This window comes from Syngnathus typhle, linkage group LG6, assembly GCF_033458585.1.
Source record: "Syngnathus typhle isolate RoL2023-S1 ecotype Sweden linkage group LG6, RoL_Styp_1.0, whole genome shotgun sequence".
Lineage (NCBI taxonomy): Eukaryota > Metazoa > Chordata > Actinopteri > Syngnathiformes > Syngnathidae > Syngnathus > Syngnathus typhle.
The window spans coordinates 4,693,980-4,717,413 of NC_083743.1; the positions used below are offsets into that span (position 1 = coordinate 4,693,980).

Here is a 23,434-nt window from a genome sequence, read left to right on the forward strand (position 1 = left end):
GACATATTTCACTTTATTTAAGACAACTGATTGCAAGCAAAAGGACCAACCAAGCTAAGTTAGGTTGAGTCAAACTTTTTTCTTTATTCAAGAATAATTGTGCAGTTTTGTTGCCATTTTTTCTTCTATTTTGGGGGGGGGGACGCAGCCCAGTTTTTTTCTTTTATTGGAGGTTTATATTATTTGGGGGAAGCATTTTTAAAAAAAACCTCAAATACAAAGTATTCTAGTAAAGTCTCACTATTCGCGGGCCGGCTGGTTGCTATCTTCCGCGAAGTAAAGGAACTACGCGCTCCCCCCCCCCAGTCGAGTTGCCTGTCCCTTTAAGACGAAGTTCAAGTTGGGGTCAGTCGAAGTTCCTGCCCTCCGCGTTACCTTCTTGCTTTTTATTATAGACTGACATCACACTGGAGAGGCGAGCTCACAGAGGCTCCATTATCATCACCACCACCACCACCACCGCCGCTCAGTGTGCGCGTTATTGCTGCTCCAAAATAGCTGAGGAAATTAGTAGAGGAGAGAGAGAGAGAGAAAGAGAGAGAGAGAAGAAAAAAAAAAAACTGGGAGGAAACTGATGCTTTTTTTGGTTTGGATAGGAGGGGATGAGAAAAGAGAGGAGGGGCAGAAAAGAGAGAGAGTGGGAGGACGGACGTGATCCCGCCGACGAGCGCTTTCGTATCAATTAATAATGATAAAAAAGAGCTGGTGAAAAGCACGCTGGCATGGCTGAGTGGAGGCTGGCACTCGGGACGTCAGATATGACTGCAGCAGCCTGCTGACATGATCATTGAGGCAGACTCGGATGGGATGGCAGCAGACATCGGGCATGCAGGTAAGCCACAAACACTTAACACTTTTGAAAGATCATTTAAAAAAAAAAAACACGTTGTGCTTTAAGAGTTTATATTTATTTGGTTTTCTCCTTGATTTTTCTACGTTTTGCTCTCACCTGTTTCAACCTGCTTCGATGCAGATTTGCGGTTGCCTTTACTTTTTTTTATTTTTTATATAGTTTTGCGAAAATACCAAGCGGAAAATTCTAACGTATTTTTGCTTTTAAAAGTACGCTTGATACGACCGTTGTTGATGGTAATCATTAAATATAGGAAGTAAAGACACGGAGTCATAAAAGTGCACGATTAAACAACTTTTTTTTTTCACGTTACACGTTTTTGTATAACATAGTAGTAATGCAGGTTGTAAGTCACATTTTCCATTTGCTTATTTTTTTTAAAGATAAGTCTAAAATCATCTACATTAAAAATCATAAAGACTTCTACTCGTGCAAAACTCGCCACATTTTCACGTTTTTTGCTTTAAAGTGTTTGAAGTCATGTTAAGTACACAACTGTCACAAAAAATTGACATTTCTACTTTTAAAAATATGATTAGAATGGCTTTAAAAGCTTTCACTTCATACAACTTTTTACCCTATTTTCATCTTTTTGTTTTGTATGTCTAAAATGATCATTGACGATCATCAACACTTTAATAGAGGAAACAAAACAAAAAGTAAAACTTACACTCGTCCATTTTGTGTTTGAAGTATCAGATGACAACCCTTAATGAATTCAGGAACTGTAAGATCCAAAAATCGTCAAGTGGGGTGATCCTGTCACTCATACGCCACCGCGCAAGTCAAGTCTTTCATTTTCATGCTTGTTCCAAAAACTAAATGTTGACAATTATTAAAAAAAGATCTTTATCAATAACTTGTTCTTAAAGGTATATAGAGGGCCAGAAAGTTGCAGTTGAACAAATGACATTTGTCCATATTTTCATGTTTTTCTTATAAATACATAAAGTAGTGAACATGACCTTTATTGATTTAGTTTTTCTTAAATTTTCAAAAAAGTGTGATCAACTGACACTAGTTGTTTAAAAAACGACATTTTCCACATTTCTTGTGGAATGCCCAAAACAACCTTATAAAACCAGACAAAACATCCTTGCTACAAAAAATGTTTTTAACATAAGTACATAAAATGTGCAAATGATTTTTTTTTTTTAATCGGTAATATTCTAATGTAAAACCAGAAAAACATGTCATCACACGCCAGTCCTAGTGCCGAAACGCCTTTCCCCACATTTCCGTGCGTTTTGTTTGAAAAGCCGAGAAAAGCATTGACGCCCTAATCGATGAGTCGACGACCCTTCAATGTAAAAACCAGAAAAACAGCAAAGTATGTGAACACTTAACAGTGCTGGAGAAATCATCCTGATCGTTTTTCCATCTTTTCATACTTTTATATTTCAACGTGGAACATGAATCCACCAATTAACAAGACATAAACGTAGAAATAAAAACAACTATGTGCAACATTTGGTTTTTATTTATGTATTTTACAGTTTAATGGTGTACATATGTCACTCCATTTGACCTTTTTTTTTTTTTTCATGATGTGGTTTTTCTATTGAGGTTTCTGACCAATATACCAGCGTGCTTGTATGTGTGTGTGTGATCAGTGTGTGTGTGTGTGTGTGTTTTCAGAATGGTTGAATTCTCATTTTGCTGTCATATTTTCCTTTTTAATTTCTGGCTTGCCCTGCTGACAGCCAGGGATTTTATTTGTCAGTGTGTCTTTGTGCACTGTTGACATGTCTCATTAGTACAGTATAGAGTTGCTGTTACTCTTTTGGGTGCGGAGAAGACGTTGGGGGTGAGGAGGGGAGGGGAAGGGGGGTGTTACGTGTCTCATGTGTGAAGAGAACGTAGGCCGCCATGAATCGGAGGCCGATCTGATGCTAATGTGACATACGTGTTACCCAACTTGGTTCCCATCACTATTTTGTCATCGCTTTCTATGATGGTGTGATTTCTTTTTTTTTTTCCGATGCAATCAGACAGGAAGTTAGTTTGACGGGGTTTGCTGATGTGACTGAAGCGTGACCTTTTCACCTTTTGATACTTGGGTGGTGAGTGGGGGGGGGGGTTCTTCTGCAAACATGTTAGACAAGCAGAGTACACTTCTTTTTTTTTTTAAAGCACGCCGATGGCGTTAAAGCAGATGTCAGGTGTGTTTACGTGACGGAGATGAATTTGATTGTGTGTGTTCACGCTGTAAAAAAACACAACTTTTTTTGGGCCTATAAAAGTCATTTAAATTACTGATGTTTACGGCAACACTGTTAGCAAGTAAACAAGTTGTTTGCTTAAAACTTCAAATGTTGAGTTGAATTGCCCGACATGACTTGAAAATTTGAGTCCAGCTTTTTTTTTTTTTTTTGGACAGTCCACACAAAGTTAAGCAGACACATTTCAAAGGAACATTTACTATGTAAATTGTGCTCCATGTGCATTTCATTCAGCACGTTTGTGTCCTTTTAAAGAAATATTCCTGAGACAGATACGTTCCGGATGTTTAAACATTTTGAATTTTTTTTTTTTTTTTTGCACAGGCAGTAAGGCCTTCTTGGGCCGCCGAGTGTCGTCACTTGACTGCGAGAGTTCACTAAAGGGCTACGTTGGGTTTGATGCAAGACCGCGGCAGAAAATTTATGTTAAAATATGATGGCCCCTTAATGGAAAGCAGAAGTGGAAACGCTCCAAAATGACAGCTTGGGAAAGGATCAAGTGTGATGTCAAATTAGTTTCTTTCACATTTTATTTTTTTCCAGATGAATTGGATCCTTTTTTAATTAAACATGTCCTATTTGGTATTTTCTTATTTTTTTATTTATTTTTTAACAATTTTTAAATCTGAATTTTAGATGTTTTTTATATTTTAAAATGTACTTTTTGATTCAAATGCCTCCTCTATTTTTTCTTCCACATTTATTGCCTCTTAACCACATCATTACTTTTAATTAAAGCAGTTTTTTCCTCTTTCACAAAAATATTTTCTTAGCCTTTTATGTCTATTGTGACTGCAAATTACTTTTTATATGCGCTCCGCCCCCTCTTACCATGCTAAACAATCAACATAATCAGAACCATGCCGTAAAATCCCAGCTTTGTCAAACTTTTTAGGTGCAAACGTCATTTTCCGTCCCGTTCGAAGAAAAATGTGACGCGTTATTTATTTATTGTCGACTTTGCTTGCGTTCCCAAAAAGGGTGACTTTGTAAGTGTCCTCAGATGCCTCGACATCATGTTTAACTCGTGATATGGTTTACTTTAGGAGTGAAGTGGTGACATTTGTGTGTGTGCGTTGGATCCCCGGGGCCTGAAAAGTGTGAAGCTTTGCGCCATCGAACGCAAATGAACAATGTATACTTTGCGTTGTGTTTTATTTTTTAAAAGGTCACAAGGTCACGACGTGCACGACGCAGCCCGTTTGTTCAAATCTGTGCTCAAAACCGCGAGCAGACTCTAAAATACGTCTTTTGTTTCCTCTTGACTTCTCTATCTCACGTTTCTCCCGCTGCAGAGGAAGTGAACGTGTGACGAACGGACTTGAATTTTTTTTTCTCATGATGAGAAATGCAGCGGCTCACCTTTTTCACTTCCCGTTGACTTTGAGCGAGACCACCCCCCCTCCCCTCCCCTCTGGTATGCCTTTCCCACACAGTCGCCCCGCAGCCCGCCTGTTCTTCTGCACAATCGACACGACCGCCGACATATGTCAAACAATTCCGCTAGTGAATTTAGCAGGACCGCAGATTAATTACTTTCATACATGTACGCCACTTTGTGACTCTCCGTCTGTGGTGTTGTGACATGTGGCCGTTCCGCCGACAACGGCTGAAAATGTGGAGATTTGTCCTTGTCTACTGTTGGATCCAAGAGAGGGCCTCCAGGCTCACTCTCGCCACTCTAGTGTTTGATGGGAGTATTCCATACAAACCCCGCAAAGCGTGTCTTGCTTTGTACGATTTGGAACTGAAAATAAAAAAAATAAAATCCCAAATAAATTGTCTGAAATGATACTTTTGGTTGGCTATTTTCTATTACAGTATTAATTGATGTAACCTGTAAAACCCAAACCGTTATGTATAATAAATCAAATTGATTGAAATATAAATTAATGTATTGTTTTGTTAAGAAAATACTTGAGAAAAATTGTATATTAAAGCGAATAGGAAATAGTGAGGAAATCAATCAGCCCTGCTAACTAACTAACTAACTAACTAACTAACTAACTAACTAACTAACTAACTAACTAACTAACTAACTAACTAACTAACTAACTAACTAACTAACTAACTAACTAACTAACTAACTAACTAACTAGTGTTCTTTGTTCGAATCAAGGTTCCTGACGTCTTCCTAAAACACGCATGCCTAGTTAATTGAAGATTAAAAGTAGTCATAGTTGCTTGTTTGACCACGTGTCCTGGTCACTGGTCTAGTTATACCGAGTTCATGTAGTCATTCTAAGAATCCACAACATGAGATCTCACTGCTGCGTGTTTGTCTGTAGGTGGCGGACTGAAGACGATGCTGGATGCCATGGAAGTACCAAGTCACGCTCGGGATCTCCTCCTGCAGCTCAACAGCCAACGCACCAAAGGATTCCTGTGCGATGTCATCATTGTGGTGCAGAACGCTCTCTTCCGGGCGCACAAAAACATTCTGGCGGCCAGCAGCCTCTACCTGAAGTCCTTGGTGGTCCACGACAATCTTATCAACCTGGACCACGAGATGGTGAGTCCTGGAGTCTTCCGGGTCATTCTGGACTACATCTACACGGGCCGCCTCAGCGAGGGGGACCCCGCCTCTCCCAACGAGCCCAACCTGGGCGCTGTTTTGGCTGCGGCAAGCTACCTGCAGCTGCTTGACTTAGTCGCTCTGTGCAAAAAGAAACTCAAAAGAAATGGCAAGTACCCTCCTCGCACCACTCCCGCCTTCCTGCCTTACGCAAAGATGGGCGGCATGGGCTTAGGCGGCGGAGGCCGCTACAGGGTCTCCACTCCCGTCATTCAGTCGTGTCCTCCCGGGGGGATGCTGAACAGCCACGCGCCCCGACCCCCGCCGCTGGAGGAGCTGATCCCCCATCGGCTCGCCATCCACGCCGGCGAGCTGTACGCCCCGACCTCGACCCAAGGCCCCCAGCCCTTCCCGTCCATGCAGTCCATCCTGCCGGCTCAGCTAGGGCTACGTTCGGCGCTTCCGGAAAGGAACTGCTCCCCAAACTACGGTCTGGACCTCTCCAAAAAGAGCCCCAATTCCCAGTCTCAGCACACACCCTCCCAGTCCCACGTGGTCAGCACCCACAATGACGAGGAGCGAGACGGGACACCGAGCGGACGTGCCAGTCCCACGCAGGGGACCAACGGCAGGGCCTTTCCTTCTGAAAAAATGGAGACGACGGATCAGACGAGTTCTCTCACTCCGCCGCCGTTCCCCCACAACCAACCGCTCGGCCCCCACCTTCCCCATCTCCATCGTTTGGGCTCGCAGGGCACCGAGCGCTACCCGTGCCCGCCGAGCCCGGACACCCTCACCGAAGTCATGGAGGCAGGAAGAGAAGTGGGCAACATCTACCGCTGGGTGAAACACGAGCCGCTTCCCTACGCGGCCGAGGACGAGGACGAAGACGAGGACGAGGAGGAAGGCGGTGAAAACGGAGAGCGGCGGCACAACAACCACAAGGATGAGAGCGAGGGTCCGGACGACAAGAGCGGCTCCGGCACCGAGGAGACGGGCAGCAGCGAGGGCCGCCCGTCTCCTACCGGACCCTTGGGGAGGTTCCACGTTCCGTACGAGCCAGAGAGTTACGGCGACAACCTGTACGTGTGCATCCCCTGCGACAAGGGCTTCCCCAGCTCGGAGCAACTCAACGCCCACGTGGAGACTCACACGGAGGAGGAGCTTTACAGCAACACGGGCGGCGAGCTTGGAAACGGCAACATCGGCAAGAACATCAGCAGCAGCACCAACGGCTACGGCGGGTTGACCGGCGGAGGCGGTGGTGGCGGCGTCCTAAGCGGCCTCTCCCTGGAGACAAAGTCCAACCAGTCTTTGGCTTCGGGGACCATCGGGGAAATGATCCGCCCGTACCGCTGCTCCTCCTGCGATAAGTCCTACAAGGATCCGGCAACTCTCCGGCAGCACGAAAAGACCCACTGGCTCACCCGGCCGTACCCGTGCAGCATCTGCGGCAAGAAGTTCACGCAGCGCGGCACCATGACGCGCCACATGCGCAGCCACCTGGGCCTCAAACCCTTCGCCTGCGACTCCTGCGGCATGCGCTTCACTCGCCAGTACCGCCTCACCGAGCACATGCGCATCCATTCCGGGGAGAAGCCGTACGAGTGCCAAGTGTGCGGCGGCAAGTTCGCCCAGCAACGCAACCTGATCAGCCACATGAAGATGCACACCGGCGGGGGCGGCGGCGGCCTGACCTCCGAGGGCAAGCTGAAGCTGGACTTTGCCGAGGGCATCTACCCCTTGAGCAAATACACCGCCGAGCATCTGGGGCTCAAGCAGGAGAAGGCCAACGAGCTCCTCCTGCAGGCGCAGCAGCAGTTGGTGGCCGACGCCAAGGCCATGGAGAGCCTCTACCCGCTCTCCAAACTGGCGTCGGAGCACCTGGGGGCTCTGGGCCACGACAAGATGGACGTCCTGTGTCAGGCCCTGCCCCCTCCCCAGCAGGCCCTCTCCGAGGCCCGCACCATTGAGCGCTACTCGCCTAGCTAAGACCGCTTCCCACCACATGCCACACGCAGTATTCTGACGCCGTTCACCTCAAGTAAATAACCCCTCAAAGTGCCTTTCTATGCATCTAACCTTTGAAGCCTCCTACCCCAAGGAGCGCTGGGCTATCAATTCTGTGACCAAGGGACACTTGCTTGACAGCAGTATTTATGTTTGTATAAGCAAAAAAAAAAAAAAAGCCATTGAGCCAAAGCATCAATTTTTTAAAAAAAAATGATTATTTATTTTTTTGTATAATGACAACACCCAAAGAAAAGCTTAAACCCTGTGAGAAGCAAATGGACAAGATTCAGGGTTTGTGTCCACATCAGCTGGACTTTAAAAACAATGGGGGTTTTTCATTCTTGAATTTTCTACTATGTGTTCTTTTGGAACCACCGATGGCGTCGTGGTACACTCGCATGTCGTGGGTTGAATTCCCGCTCTGTGTGAATGTGGTTCGGGTTAGGGAATGGCTTTAGAATTAGGGGCGGAGCTACCTGACGGTATCAACCAACATGGTCATTGTTGATCACGCTATTTACAGTCGGCTTGCACAAAATAAAATTCAAAACTAAACCAATCACAATGCGAGCAGGAACAATTCCAAAGTTAAAAGCAAATTTAAAATTTTGATTTTTTTTATTTTTAAAGTAAGTCACATTAAGTCTGACTGTGGATCGGATGGTCAACCATGACTTTTCACTTGTGTATGAGTGCTCTGGCCACCCCACCGAAAAACTTCTAGCTACGCCCCTGGTTAGCGCTAGCCTGTCCGTCTTTAACCATGCCCTGCGATTGACTGGCGACCAGGACTAATCGCTCCATTGAGGTTAATTAAGTCAGTGAACCCCCCGACCCCCCCCTGCTACCGTTGACATGCCAAAGTGAGTGTTTAACGCACACGCGCCTTATCTCCCCGGCCCTTCCCCGCTCTATTTCACACACACTTAGCAAAGCCGCTAATCTGTCAGCGATACGAGCACGAGGCCCCGGTTGTAGTCCGGCCCAGCTGTTGTGCGCCGGTAATCCCTGTGAAATCTCGCTTGCTCCCGGACAATTTGTGCACACCACGTCCCCCCCCCCCCCCCCCCCCCAATCGGGAGCGAGCGGCAGCCAGAAAACAAGAGCAGTGGAAGCTTGTTAAATTCAAAATGCTTTTATAATAAAGAATCTTCCCGAGGACCTTTAAACCCCCCCCCCCCCCAAATACTTTGACTAGTTCTTAATTCAGATGGTCTGACCACTATAGTGCCAACGTCAACCTCAGAGGGTGAATGTGAAGCCATGAACACACTGTGATGGATCGAATGACTTTTAACTGAAAAAACTAACCAAAAAAAAAAAAAAAAAAAAATGCAAAAAAAAACAATGTGCCTTACATTTTGGGATTTTTTTTATTTTTATGTAACAGTCATTTAAGGCAGCGGTGGGGAACTATCTTAAAAAAAAAAAAATCAGACAAGCTCGCGGGTTAAATATTTTTGGGGCTTTTTATAACAATTTCGCTCAAGCTTTTTTTTTTTATTATTATTATTTTTTTTTTATAATCCATATGTTGTGTGTTCCCCACCCCTGCTTTAAGGGGCTTCGTTGGTGTACCAAATGTCCAATAGTTGTTTCCTGTCACTTTTACTTATCCAGCCAAAGTAGAGCACATGAAAACTAGTGCTTACCTCAGGACCACACACACATACACACACTACCACACAAACATATGCACGCATACAAACACGCAGTTGTTCTGTTTTTAAACTTGTGGTTCTTGTCTGTTTATACATTTCAGTTTTACAGCAGAGCGATGACATTTGATATTGCTTTTTTATTATTATTATTATGATTATTACAACGCGGCGTACACTTTCCATTGTGTTGTCTTAACAAAAAAAAAAAAAAGGAGAAAAAAAAAAAAAAGAGGCGTCTGCGGGTCTGCCCCGGTCGGTGGCTGTCTTCACGGGCTGTCTGTGAACATCAGAACCGCACTCGGGGCTGAGCGCCGTGCCATGTTGATGTTGTTTGGGTTCAGAGTGGAGCTTCCAGGGACTTTTCACAGCCCGTTTGACTCAGTGTTAGATGGTTTCAGGCAACACACACTTACACAGCATACACACACCCACATAGGAAGCCGGCCTGTGTTTGGTGGACCCTTTTTTTGTTTGTGGGGTTTTATTTTCTGATGTGCGTTTGTGTTATGAGAGTGTGGGAATTTTCAGCCGCTCATTCACTAGTTTTAATGAAAATCGCCCCCCTTCCTCCCCATTAGAATAACACACACTTTCCTCTGTTGCCTCAAAGCTAAGCAGGGAGGGGAAGAGTCAGATAAAACTTTTTTTCTACAAGGAGAAGCTCCAACCCACACACACACTTGTATACAGTACACACACACTGGCAGAAAAAAAACTTCAATTATAGCTGTTTACTTGGAATGCAATAGGTCCCCAACTTTGCCCCCCCAGGGTCAAAGGTGGCCAAAGTGCTCACCCTCTGCACTCAAGTAGCAGTAGTTTAAAATGTTTACTTGATGTAAAAATTACAAAGTACACATTCGACTCACTCTGACACTAAAAAGTAACCATTTTATGTTCCTGTCATCAATCGTAGCAAATTCCTGTTTTAATAACTTGGCACAACAACAACCCAAAAATTCTCCACCAAAAAAAAAATCCCACTTTTATGAATTTACTCTGCTTGTACTCAGAAGAAGAAAAAAAAATTAGAGGTCCCTTTTTTTTTTTTAATCTAAGAACTAACAGCTTTGGCTCAGGCGTTTATACTATGAAAACAAGTTGTTCCCGAGCTCCCAAATGACTAACGAAAAACACTCAATTCAACTTTATTTATCTAGCACTATCTAGATAATTCTTGAATCCTCCCAGGCCCACACATTGACCTCCATCACTGCAATGGACACATTGTGCTTTCCATAAATCACAAAAGTCCGTCATTAAAATAATATACAAATGTAATATATTTTTTTAATTCAACTATATTCTGGCTCCCGTTCCATACAATTCCCTCTTTTCGCTGACTTTCCAGAAATTCCTTTCCCTAACTTTTCAAAGTGCTGTCACCAAACGTGAGCGCGCGTGCCCGCGAGAGGTGCTGATGTCGGGAGTCAGCGGGCCGGAAGCGTTCGCTTGTCTGTTTATGCCATCGGAGCTTTTCGAAGCGGGGCTTAATACACGTCCTGGGAATCAAGGCGGGTGCGAAGGAGACGAGCCGAGGAGCAGGAAGTGAACTTTTGCCCGAGGCGCAGGATGTGTCGAGGCAGATAGAGAGAGAGAGAGAGAGGGAGCCGGCCGCGAGTGCGCGCACGGTGGAGCCGCAGCTATTGTCCGCCTATGACAAGCCTGCACGGATTTCTAAAACGCTCCATTCACAAAACAAGTTGACGGTATCTTCGCTTTTCCTTCCTCGCTTTGCTCGTTTGGGAACAGTGTTATGGTGATACGGCCGCACGCACTGGAAAGCGTTCAAGCGCTTTGTGGCGAGGATGTTGTGGATTTATCGTTCTAGGGACGGAAGGGGGGGTGATTGGGTTACCAAGCATTTAGGTAGGCGATATACCAAGAAAACTGGAGTATACTTATTTAAAAAAAACAGTTTTTCTTCCAAAGGCAATGGAATAAACCGCGGAGGCTACACAAATCATTTTTCACTTTGCAACTGTAACAATATTTAGAGACTGCCGTTGTCACTTGTTGCTAGGCAGAGTTCATAGGGCTCAACCAATTCTGCCCCGTAGACCAATACAAAAACAAGACTAATAAGACATGTCTAATTTTCTTTATTTGTTGTGACAACTGCATTTATTTGATACAGAAAATTGCCGTTAGCCGCCCCCCGGCGTAGTTTAGATGAAGCTGTTTTGAAAGTGACAAAGAGGCTTTTATCAAATTCCATTCATTAGGAGAATCCAAATAAAAGTCTTTGCGATGTGGGTTATTCGATTTTTATTTGCTCATGCTTGATTACTTACGGCATTTCTTTCCTTTTTAAATGTCATTGCCAGAACCATAACTTTTCAAACATTGTCAGTATAGAAATAATATATATATTTTAAAAAGATAATCTGGATGTATTCCAGCAGCGAGATAGATAGACTTTTAAAGCTTCCTACCAACATTGAAAAAAAAAAAAAAAAATTTAGCCGCATCTAACCCGACGTTACTTAAAAAAGAAATCCCTTTGACTGTCTTTTCAGTTTTATGGATTCACGCGCCGGCTGTGCAACGTTGCCTTTTAGTGTGGATAATCATAGGAGCCAAAAGCCACCATTGTCCACTGCCTATTTCATTTTTTTTTTTTTTATGATGTGCCAAATTACAGAGGAAAAGCATCCATTTTCCTCCCTGAAGCTAAGAATGGACTTCCTCCTGCATGTGTGTGCATGAAAGCTTTGCCGCTGATGTCGGCAGCGTTGGCACTCTTTGTTCACCTGCGCCCCCCCACATCCAATTCACCGCCCCGCCTCCCACAAAATGAAATTCTGCAAACCTACTTTTAGCTTGAGTCCCCATACAATAACCAGTACACAAATTGTAGTTTTAACAGATTCCCTCTGGCATTCATAAAAACTCATTTTTCTCTTTTTATGACACGTCCATCCCCTAAAAGTCCCACGTTTTGCCTTCCCTCTTGCCCGGACTCTCCCTCCCTAAATCTTCCCCACCTTCCACCGAACACAAGCCCCCCCCCCCCCCCCCCCCCTCTCCCTCCCACGCCCTGATCCACTTACTTCCAGCTGTTCCTCATGCTGAAGAAGACACTTGTCTAAATGTTTACAGCGAGGGGCTACTTTCTTTTTCGCTAAGCCCTGATCGATTTCCAAAACGAACTCTGCCGCCGCATGCGCCGACCTCCGCTGTATGACGGTTACACCCCCGACCCCAATCCTCCGCCCCCCCGGGCCAAGAAAAGGGCCTCAAGGAGGAGATTAAAAGCAGAGGAAATGTGGAATAGGCTTTCAGAAAGATGCCAGCAAAGTAAACATGTATGAAATTGCACGATTGCGCCGGGGCCTCCGGCAGCCAAGTCATGCGCCTAGATGAAGAGGAAAAAGAAGTGAAGCCAGAAAGCAAACCATAAGAAAGGGAAGGGGGGAAGAATAGCGGCTTGGTGAACTTGAACGTGTGCTTACCTTCAGGAAATGATGCAGGTCATTGTTGGACGGCTCAGCTGTCATGTCAGCTCGCCCTCCCGAGCTCCCCCGCAGCTTGATGAGTAGCAAAAGTGCTAATATTTGTTGTACTTATAATTCGGGCAGGATCATTTTGAAAAGTAATCTAGTTGCAATTTATCTCCCCTCAGTATGATTTAATATGCGATTATTTGGATTCAAACAAAGCTCCCATAGAAATATAGATAAAAATAGATGATTTTTTATTTTATTTTAATTTCGGCCGTTGCGATTTGCATATTACATTCCGCTACATTGCAAAATTATTTTGAATTTGATTGAGTCCGACATTTTATTCACTGTCTGATGTGAGTGCCTTATTTGAATTTAGTGGGATCTTGCACAAAAATGTGAGGCAATTAGCAGAGAATATTTTTGTCGTACTTGAAAATGCCTGTTTTTTGTATTATTTTTTTCAACAAAAAACGTAGCAGCTAAAATGTAGCATTTTTGTGGCAATATTTTGCTTTTCATTTCAACCTGCAGACAATACAAGACAAACATCTTTGCAGCATTTCCTACTAAATCCTCATATCATCATGTTTGATTGACACATATAAAACAGTCACATCTTTGGAGCTTTTCCTTGATTTTTGGGTAAATTATGATTATTATGATGTTTGAATTCAAGTTATGAAAGTGTAGACACACTTTAAACCCCATAGAGAAAAGCTAAAAATATCACAAACTCATATTTTGTGTTTTTCTCATTTTTTGGTCCTCATAAAATGTCCCTCCAAATGGCTAAAACCAGTGCACATACATAGACGAATACCAAAAACTCATTCGGTTTTCAGGCTTTTGTTGCCGAGAGACATCCCCACAACGTAATTCACGTTAGCCATCGTGCGTCCCCATATTGTGATAAAAACCAGACACACACACACACACACGCAAACAAGGCTAGCCTGCAGCCTCCAGATTAGATCAGCTTTAATGAGGTTGCCCTGCCGTGTTTGGAGTGTCGCTTCTCGTTGGAAAAGTCATCATTAAGAAACGGGCGATGGGAGGGAACACGCGTGCCGAGATCGTACACACCCTCGGGGTCTTCACAAAACACATGCATCAAAGATTACGTGCAAAATTGATGGATTGGGCGGCTGGTTGGATTATGAGCTAATGAGGATGACGCCGATGTCTTGCGCCCGAACAAAGTTCAAATGTGGGACACACATGGAAACACAAACACACATTTGTAATGTCGCCATTTTGTTGTCTATCCATTGAAGCAATACAACCAAAACAGTATTTCTGCCTTTTATTTTTGACCAAAAAAAAAAAAGTCAATATGCTTTTCATGAGATGAATGTATTTATTGCATGTCCAAATGTTTTATAGTTATTTTTTTGTGTACATTTCAACTGTGGATTTTTTTTATACATATATAAATATAAAATGTCATTGAATTATGCTCAAAATGATGTCGATAAGGTTTTTATTTTGAAAAAGCGCAATGTGAAAACATGTCGCCATTTCTTTTGTCACTATACTCCAAATCTTCCTCGCAATAAAGTCCAGTTGCATAACAAATTTGAAAAAAAATATACGTACTTTGTGTTGTGTTTTTGTCCTCTTCTGATGGCACCTAATATTGTAGCTCCTGCCTGCAAATCTTTTTATTTTTTTTACCAACTTTGTGTCCGTGTGTGTGTGTGCCTGTGTGTGTCAAAATCCGAGCAAGAGAGAGAGAAAATCTAGACAGACATGAAGATAAAATGCGCATTTGTCCGGATGCTGGCTAATTATGTAATAATATTTTGTTCCTTCATGGGCCCAAGTTCAAGTCATTCACAAGACTTCTGAAGCAAAACGAACATCAGGAACTGATCATAATAATATTCTGCCATAAAACATCGTGTCAATTAGTGCTCACGATGTGACCATGTTCTTGCAGAAGCTTCTGCTCAGCGTCTGCAAGAGGTCGTGACCTTTCCCAGTTTCCAGTCTGGCACATTCTCTGGTGATGCCTGAAGCTAGGGTTAAGGTTTCAAAGTAGGGTTTAAAACTAGGGTTAGGGTTTCAAACTAGTTTTTTTTTTCACTTATAAGATTCAAGATTTAAGTTTTGATTCCTAGCCATCAACTATTTCTAGTCAATGATGATTTCAAGCCAAGCATGGCTCAGTTCGACTCCAAACTCGGTGGTGGGTTCAATCATGTCAAAATGACCTCACACTCTCATAGTGTGGCTCGCTCGTAGAGTATTGGACTCTTAATCCTCGGGCTCAGCGCTCATATCAATATTGACCTTTTGACCTGCAGAGCGTGGCATCATTTATCATTCTTATACCACAATTGGTGCTCTAGAACGGAGTTTAAATGTGTCCATTCTATTTTTACATCATATAAAGGCAGTTCCAACAGTTAGCATAGGCGCTAGTTAAATCCCCAGCACGGCCATCCAGCTTCTTTTCATCAAATACCATCCGCCTGTATTTAATAACTGTATTCTTGTATTCATACTTTCAATTTATTTCCAAATGCATTGATTTCCCCACAACATGAAAAAAGTCACATTTACTCGTGACATTTTGATTTAAATATTGCTTTATTTGCATGAGCGCTAACAAAGAGCCCATGTTGTTTGAGAACGAGGGGCGGAAAGGAAGCCGTCGTCATGACCCTTCCATGTTGTGTGTCCTGGCATGTCCGAGGGCCTCCCTCCACTCCCTTCGAGTCAATGGAAAACATCTGCCTGCTCCCTCGCTCCTTGTGCCCAGTTGGGTTGAATCCAATTGAGTGCAGTGGCTTCCCATCTACCGCTCCCATCTCCTCCAGCGTCCAGAGCGCTCCCTCGCGCTCCCTCGCGCCCCGTCCTCCTTTTTTAACAAGGTGGGGCCGGCCGGCCGGGCCGCAGCTGAAAACAAAGAAGAAATGCATGAGAACGTGTTCCTCACCCACCAGTGGAACGCTTCCCCTTTCCTCTCCCTTCTGATAGTGACATTAAATCTTGGTGTCACACCCAAACTCTGACCAACACTTCCAGTTACCTCCTTCGGGTACAGCTGTCAAAAATGACAAAGCCTTTTCAGTGGAAATAGGACTAAAAATGTCTTTTCAACGGAAGAGGAGTCACTCAGGACAAACTTGTAGCGGCTAGCAAAAGAAACAGAGAGGAAGTTATTGCTTCACGAGTTGACGGGGCGCCGTTACTAATCGGGTGGCCACTCATTTGTGCCAGTTGCAACTTCCTGATTGGACGTTGGCTAACATGAGGGCATCTCCGCTTTGTGGCTTTTGACTGGTAAACCAAGCAGAACTCACAAGTGGAGTGTCGTTCCTGGAATCGGGTGCATCCAGAAACTCGTTGACAAATAGATTTCCTTTTTAGGGCATCATTAATCCGTCACCAGAAAGATACTGGAAGTGAGAAGGGGGAGCACCCAAAACAAAGTGTTTACTGGATGTCGTTGGGTTTTTATTATCGGGAATACAATTCCAGGTTGGATGAGAAAATACAAGACAGTAAACAGGTGATCATGTAAAAATAGGCATTTGGTCTTATTGGTTTCATGTATTGGGAAAAATGGGTCATCAATAAACATAATTTTATGTAAATAAGGTCAGCCTAGCTAGCAAATAGTTTTTTTTAATTTGTGCATTTTTTTCAGAGCATCACAAAACAAACTAATTATATTTATTTTTAGGACTATCATGATTGTGGGATTTATGTGTAAATAAATTATGCTAAGAAAAATAAATACAAGAAATGTAGGTTATTCAAAATAAAGTGGTGAATAAAAAAAGAAAGCAAAAAGAAAGTAATCTATGTAAATTTAAAAAAAATAATGAAAACAATTTTTTCATAAGAAAAAAAGACTGAATTTGTAATTTAATGACAATAAAAGGTTAATAAATTTTGAAATGTTCTTATTTCACCCACGCGATAACACCATTGTATTATATACAGTGCAAAACGCGTGGATGGAAAATCTTGTGTCAATCCTGTGGGAGTTTCAAATAATGAGCAAGACTTGATGCGCAAGTGTGTGAGTAAGTCAGCGCATGCAAAAGTCACACTGAAGCACTTGTTACTGGAACGACAACTAAAATCAAATCAAAACTACTCAGAAGAGGCTTGACAGACATTTCGTGCAACCTCCCCCCCCTACACTGTGTCATCAATGGCTGCCTTCTGTCTACCAGTTCCATTTTGATCTGAGAATATTTCCATTTTAGAAAAAGGCAGCCGGCCTCACTTTTTCATCCTACTAAAGGCGATTGTGTAACCCATCCGTAGATTAGGAGCCCATTAGTCTGAGTGGATGCTCGGCTGTTTGGATGGAGTGTAAACACAAAGCCAGAACTGGTCGTGGCTGTCCTCCCTTTTTGATAACTCACACACAGGCAGGCCTCCCTCTGTCTCTGTGCATGTGTGTGTGTGCCCTCCACTGGCATCATATCATCTATTTCCTGTGCCAGCTGCAAAATCCCCCCCACCCCCCACCCCCGCGCCCTCGCCTTTCCTTTCACTCCCGTGGCGTTCCCACGATCTCGCCGTTAAGTGTTTTTGTGCTGAGTCACGAGCGCGATGCCCGCATCTGCTGCAAACACGCTCAAGTGGGAAAACAAACAACATTTGGGCAAATTGAAATTTGGGATAAAACACCTTTGCGTGTAGTTAACTTATTTTTACACTTGCTTGTGATATTATATAATCAAAGAGAGATGTGGTCATTTGAAACTGGATTTTTTTTCGACCCCCTCTGCCCCAGTTTATTGGCAGCGGCCTGACTTTCCGTGCCGAAAGTCACGTCGCGAAGAGAGAGAGCGAGGGAGTGACCGACCGGGGTTCGGGGGGGGGGGGAGGAAAGGGGAGGCCGGGGTAGCACAAAAAGGAGGACACAGGAAGTGGGGACAGATGAAGAGCCACGAGACAATGTGATGCACAGGGGTGCTGAACCAGTGTGGGAGGATGAGGGGAAGAAAAGCAAGCAGAGGAGCCTTGATGAGATTGGAGGAGGGAGGGAGGAAGGGAGGGAGGGGGTGAGGAGGGGGTGTGTGCATCTGGCACAAGGAGGCAGGAGAAAGATAGCGTGGGCCAGGCTGGCCGGACGCGAGTGTTTGTGTTTGATTGAAGAGGGATGTGAGACGAAGACCCCTTGCTGGCTCACTGTTACTGGAATGCTGCCACATGAAAGATGGTCACACACACACACACATTTGTGCAGTGGGAGCAGAAGAGCAACAGAAAGGAAGCGGGAAAAAAAAAAAAAGAGGGAATCTTTATCTCCGAGCTGATGTGGTCATTAAAAACCAACGTGGATGTCAAATATTCACACGCTGAGGTTCAAATGAAACCAGGTCACTAAAAAAAACAGTGGGCTCAAAAAGAACCCAAAGTGTAACTTTGTAGCAGGAGGAAGCAAAGGCAAACCAGGAGGAACCAATGAGACGCTTCCTTCACAAACGACGACGATAACGGCCGTCTTGTTTGTTAGCGAGGCGACGCCAGTGTCAAGGCCTCGCGGCCGTTTGCCAAAACAGGAAGAAACCTCAGCTCACCCTGTCGTCGCTTGTTTGCGTGGACCGCCGTGCCCGAGGGGGCAAGAGGGCGGACGGGGAGATAAGCACGACGCCTTCGTCAGACTCGGGTCATCACCTGAAGGTGGCCCTGGATCTTCACCCATCCTCATGCAAATCAGCCCTTCTGTTCCGTAATCATTTTGCAAAATGTTGTCCTAATCAAAAATAGGTCCGATTTAAGGTCACGGCAAGGTCATGGGGTCATAATGTCACTCAAGGCTGGCCAACGGAGAATTTCTTGGGTCACTTCCTGTGTTGCTGTCGTCATAGAAACGACATTTGCAAAGTGAGTACTGGAGTCTTGAAACATTGTGCTCTTCCTTATGGCACTCCAGAGGCCACACACACACACCTTCACCTCTTGTGTGTGGGAGACGGAGCTGGGGGGGGGGGGTCCATTGTTTCAGATTAGAAGTGTCGGGAGGGAAAGTCAAGGGGAGCCTAAATTTAGCACCTCCGCTCAAGTATTTGAAATATTCTTACGAGCTCACGTACGCGCCTTTGTTACTTCATACGGGAGAATGATGTCATGGTGCCAACAAAGCATATTTGGACTTGACCCTAATGAGCGTGCTACACAATTGGACTTCGAGATACATGTGCAATTTGGGTTTGGGTCATTTCCTGCTGACTGTACGGTCGTGACCCGCCGTCATGGACACACACAGTCAAACACACACACACACGTTGGACATGAGCGCACGTCCAACGCTGCTCGCCGCTTCCTGTCAGACATCAACAGTCGCTCAGCAGAGAGCGATCTGTCTGCGCTACATCCCTGATGTACAACACAGCTTTACTGGCCCCCGGTGGGCTTTAATGACCCCCAGGTCACCTTTAGAAGCCCCATGGTGGGTTTCCGTGAATGTCACTAGATCTCATCTTTCAAAGTTCTCAGCTGAAGTTTTTTCATCCAATATGCGCTAGCAGCATACATGGGGTCCCCAAACGCCAATAACTTTTACTAGCTTGTAAACGTGCCCATTGGGGCCCCTCACAGAACCTTTATAAAGTGGACTCGGATGACTTTTGCTGTCCCTCAGCAAGATTCTTTGCCAGTACCGATGGCTCCTACATTGGGCCCCAACAAACTTTAGGGGCCCCGAGTAGGCCCCAGGAAGTTTCCCAATATGATTTATTCTACTTCTCCCAATCCCGACTCGGGGGTTGCCGTGGCCCCTGAGGAGGTATCGCTAGTCCTCAGTGAACTCGTGACCTGCTCGGGTCCCACTCTGGGGACGTTTCATTATTTGCACAATATTTACACCCTGGTTAGTCATAAACCATTCATAAAAACAAACAAAAAAGATTAAAGCTGCTCTGGAATAATTTCGCAATGGCCGTTATTTATAACGTTGTCGTGATGAATTCCATTTAAAGAAGAGTAAGAGGGGCAGGTTTGAAAGATTCACGTATAGGAACACACGCTTTCTCACCCGTAAGCGATAAATACAAATCTTATTGGATATGTTGCTGAATTACAAGCGGCGTAAAAGTTAATTTAATTAAAGTTTGAACTCGGCTGGGCGGGCGACCCGCTTGTGTGTCCGTCCATCTGGTTTACCTATCACCAGGGGCCGTGACGTGCTTCCAGCCATTGCTTCATTCGCGGGAGGCTGATGTCACTCGGGGGTTGAGGCGTCTGGGTCAGGGGCTGCGAATAGATTAGATTTGCAAATCGGCCTTTTTTAGGGAAGGGGAGGGGGGAATAAATGAGCTGTGTGGGCCCCGGGCTTCCTCTTATTGAGAAGCAGCCGCTCGCTCGCTGTGCTAGAGTGTTTACAGTTGTTTCTTATTAACACGGGTGTTAAACAGCATGGGGCTGCGTCCTGCAAGCAGGTAGAAAAACGAAACCGATGGCACTGAAAAGATCAACGTTCATCTCGATTTTTTTAAAAGGGGCTTGTGGTTAAAAAATAAAAAAAACTCTTGCGGCGGGGTGATTAACACAACAAGAGTGTTAAAAGGAGGAGTGAGACTTTTGAGGTGCTTATCACGTAAAGACGAACTTTTAAAGTTGAACATATTTTCTTCAAGCTCCCTCTAGTGGTAGGCGAAAGAATGACTGGATTCAATATTCGAACTGCACAGTTAATGTGGCTTTGACTTTTTATATTGATTGATCCTGATCGCCGCCAATATATTAGCAACGCTCAAACATGTCGGTATCGTTTTAAAAGTGTCTTTAAAATGCCGCTATAATAATATGTCGAGGATTTGATATTACAGATTTACAGTTCGGTTGTATTTAACTTGACTATTTGCGAGGAAACGGGCCTGGGAAAAAATCGTAATAATCAAAATGTAATTGACGGCCATTGAAATGCTTTGGGACAAAAAAGACAAAATCGAGATATTAAATTATATTGATCGTTAGAATTCGGTAGTGTTCCATTTTGGAGGTCACGCAGGATCCGTGTTGCGCAACGAATTGTCCAATGTGTCTTATTGCACACAATGATTGCTCATCCAACCGTCACGGCGATGCCCTGCACTTTCACAACCCAAACGAGGAGTTGCCCTGCAACTCCAGCATTGCACAAGCGTGTGTGTGTACGTGTGTGTGCATTTACATGTGTGTAATGAGAACCAAATGGCGGGGTGTGTGACCACATGGTTTCGCTCCGCTATCTCTAATCAGACAGGCCCCGGGAGAACGGTGCGAGCGAGCGTGGGCCCTGCACATAAATCAAGCCTACTGCCCAATGCATGCTCTGGCCTTTTTTTTTTTTTTGCGCACGCTCGTGTAGTGATTAAAAGTGTGAAAAGTGCTGTGAAGCTGCTGAAACATTGAATTATCCTCTGCTGACTCTCGAGGGAGTAGCGAAAGGATGGGCGGGGGGGGGGGGGGGGGAGTCTGGGTAGGTGGTCTCTAATGAGAAGCCCAGGTATGGGAATAAGTCACGCTGGCCTCGCTTTGCGTTTGACAATCGACATTGTCAATCGGTTGCCATTGCGTCCGCTCCTCGTCTTCCCGCAGGAGGTGGCCTAGCCCCGTCCTCCAGCGTTCCTTCGCCTCCCTCTTGCTTCGCCGTCCACATCTGGCCCAGGCAGCTGGGGCTGGCCGGGGTTCAGGAGGGGGGGAGGGGGCGGCTATCAATTGCAAAGCCCAGGGCACGGATGAAAAAAAATGACGCAAAAGGGGAACTGCTAAAAAGTTTGAAGCGGTCGGGAGGGAAGGGAAGGTGCATGAGAGGGGCAAGCATTTCGCAAGCTGATTTCCACATTTGAAATTCACCGCCGGGCCAACGGGAGATATGCGCTACCTGTGCACGTACTTGGTGAATGCAATCAAGGAAGGAAAAAAAAGGTTCCATGGCCTTCTGCAAACGTATGGCGGGTGGCTTTTTTGGCCCACCGTGTTCCTTCATTCATCTTCAACTGGCAAGGAAGCGATGAAACCAAGGAGAGGAAAAAGGCTCCAGGGCCACTTATGACATCTGCATTGTGGAATTCTCCTCCCTATTGTGTGTGTGTTTTGTTTTTTTTCTTTTTCAAATCCACTGCCCAAAGAATCCATATATGTGCCACGGCGGCCACATGTGCTCACAACTGCTAAACGCTCACAGATGGCATGACACACTCGCATTACACGCGCGCAGATGTCCGCCTTTTGTAGGTACGCGACACGCCGATGATTTAGCGCTCCGTACGTGCGTCATTGTTTTCCGAATTAGAGGATGTGGCTTTCTTGTGCCAGCGCCTTCGGTCAGCGCCACGGTCACCCCGCCCCCCCCCCCCCAACTCGGACACATTATGGGACCAAGTCAACTGAAAAAGAAAAAAAAAAAATTCAAAAAGGCAATTTAGATGTGGTTGCAAAAGTGTGCACACCCCATTACAATTGTCATTGCAACACACCTGTCATCATTAAAAGTGCATTAAAAGATGATGTGGTTGTAAATGTTTGCACACCCCCTTACAATTGTCTCAATTGTCATTGCAACACACCAGTCATCATCAAAAGTACATTAAAAGATGATCTGGTTGCAAAAGTGTGCACACCCCCTTACGATTGTCTCAATTGTCATTGCAACACACCATTAAAAGTGCATCCGATTAGTGGCAAATAAAGTTCAGCTGGTTTTGTGCTAACACGGACCAGTTTTTGGTATTTCCTTTCTGGATGTTTTTTTTGGAACCGCTCCTAAACGCTGCCATCCCGACAAAAGCTGCAGCTGAAGAAAAACAGCCCTTACAGCGTGATACCTCTACCAGCATGCTTCACTTTTGGAGGGGAGGTCAAAAGGTCAAAGCGGGTTCATCGGACTATAGGAAAATCTCCCAAACATAAGATGCCGACAAATGGAATCGAAAAGTGATAAAAGATAGGGAGCGGTGGGAAGAATGGGAAAAAAGTCTGCCGGTGCGCTATTAAATGTTCCCGCAGATGGACGGACGGGCTGTTTTCATATGGAGACATGGATACCCTCTGGTCTATTCTCATGACTCCCACCCACACGTGAACATGTGTTTCGCATTCAAAAACGGAGATGCAACGGGCCAAGCGCCGCATTTGAGTGGCAGCTCGCTCCATCTCGCTCTCGGAAAGAACCAACAGAATGCTACATTTTTTTGTTTATGTGCGCGCGGGGGGAGACGGCTGCGGCCATATTGATTATGCATTCCAACGCAAAAACAATGTGGAAGGACTCGGTCCAAAAAAAGGGGAAGTGAGGAAAATATTGAGTTGTTCCCCCCACTTTGTAGAGAAAATAGCATACAGTCTTGTGGGATGGCTTTCTGTGGGAATTTTTGTTTGGAATTATTTTCTGACTTGATTATTTGGTGACACGCCTACTAAATATTTTTGACATAAACATTACGTAATTGTGTGATTGGCACTTTTTTCACGACATTTCTCGCCTGATGCAACAATTCAGTTTTCTGCCCCCCTAAATCTCCAAATCCAAAATCCCCATGTGCCAAAAATGACGTTTTCACCACCACATTGCACATTTTCCACATTTTCGCTCAACAAGTGGCTTATGAGGGAAACAGCCAGCCATGTTTTCTTTTACTTGGAACAAAATATCCTCCAGTACCACCATGTTTTTCTCAAATGCTACCTAACCTTGACCCTTGTGTGACTGATTGTCAAATATTAAAAGGTCACTCAAGATTTCACATCAACTCATAGTCCGACAAGTT

At 44.7% G+C, this 23,434-nt stretch overlaps 1 protein-coding gene and 1 long non-coding RNA gene across 2 annotated transcripts; one reads left to right on the forward strand and one right to left on the reverse strand.

Moving 5' to 3' along the window:
- Positions 1–386: 386 nt before the first annotated feature.
- hic1 (hypermethylated in cancer 1) lies at positions 387–14,304 on the forward strand. The gene is made up of 2 exons (XM_061280894.1): positions 387–832; positions 5,364–14,304. The coding sequence occupies exons 1-2, from the start codon at positions 781–783 to the stop codon at positions 7,580–7,582; spliced, it is 2,271 nt and encodes a 756-aa protein (XP_061136878.1). The 5' UTR covers positions 387–780; the 3' UTR covers positions 7,583–14,304.
- Positions 14,305–15,286: 982 nt separating this feature from the next.
- LOC133155762 (uncharacterized) lies at positions 15,287–16,023 on the reverse strand. Its single transcript, XR_009714727.1, has 2 exons — positions 15,748–16,023; positions 15,287–15,614 (listed from the first exon to the last, which is right to left on the reverse strand). It is a non-coding gene; the product is annotated as an uncharacterized LOC133155762 (long non-coding RNA).
- Positions 16,024–23,434: the final 7,411 nt, after the last annotated feature.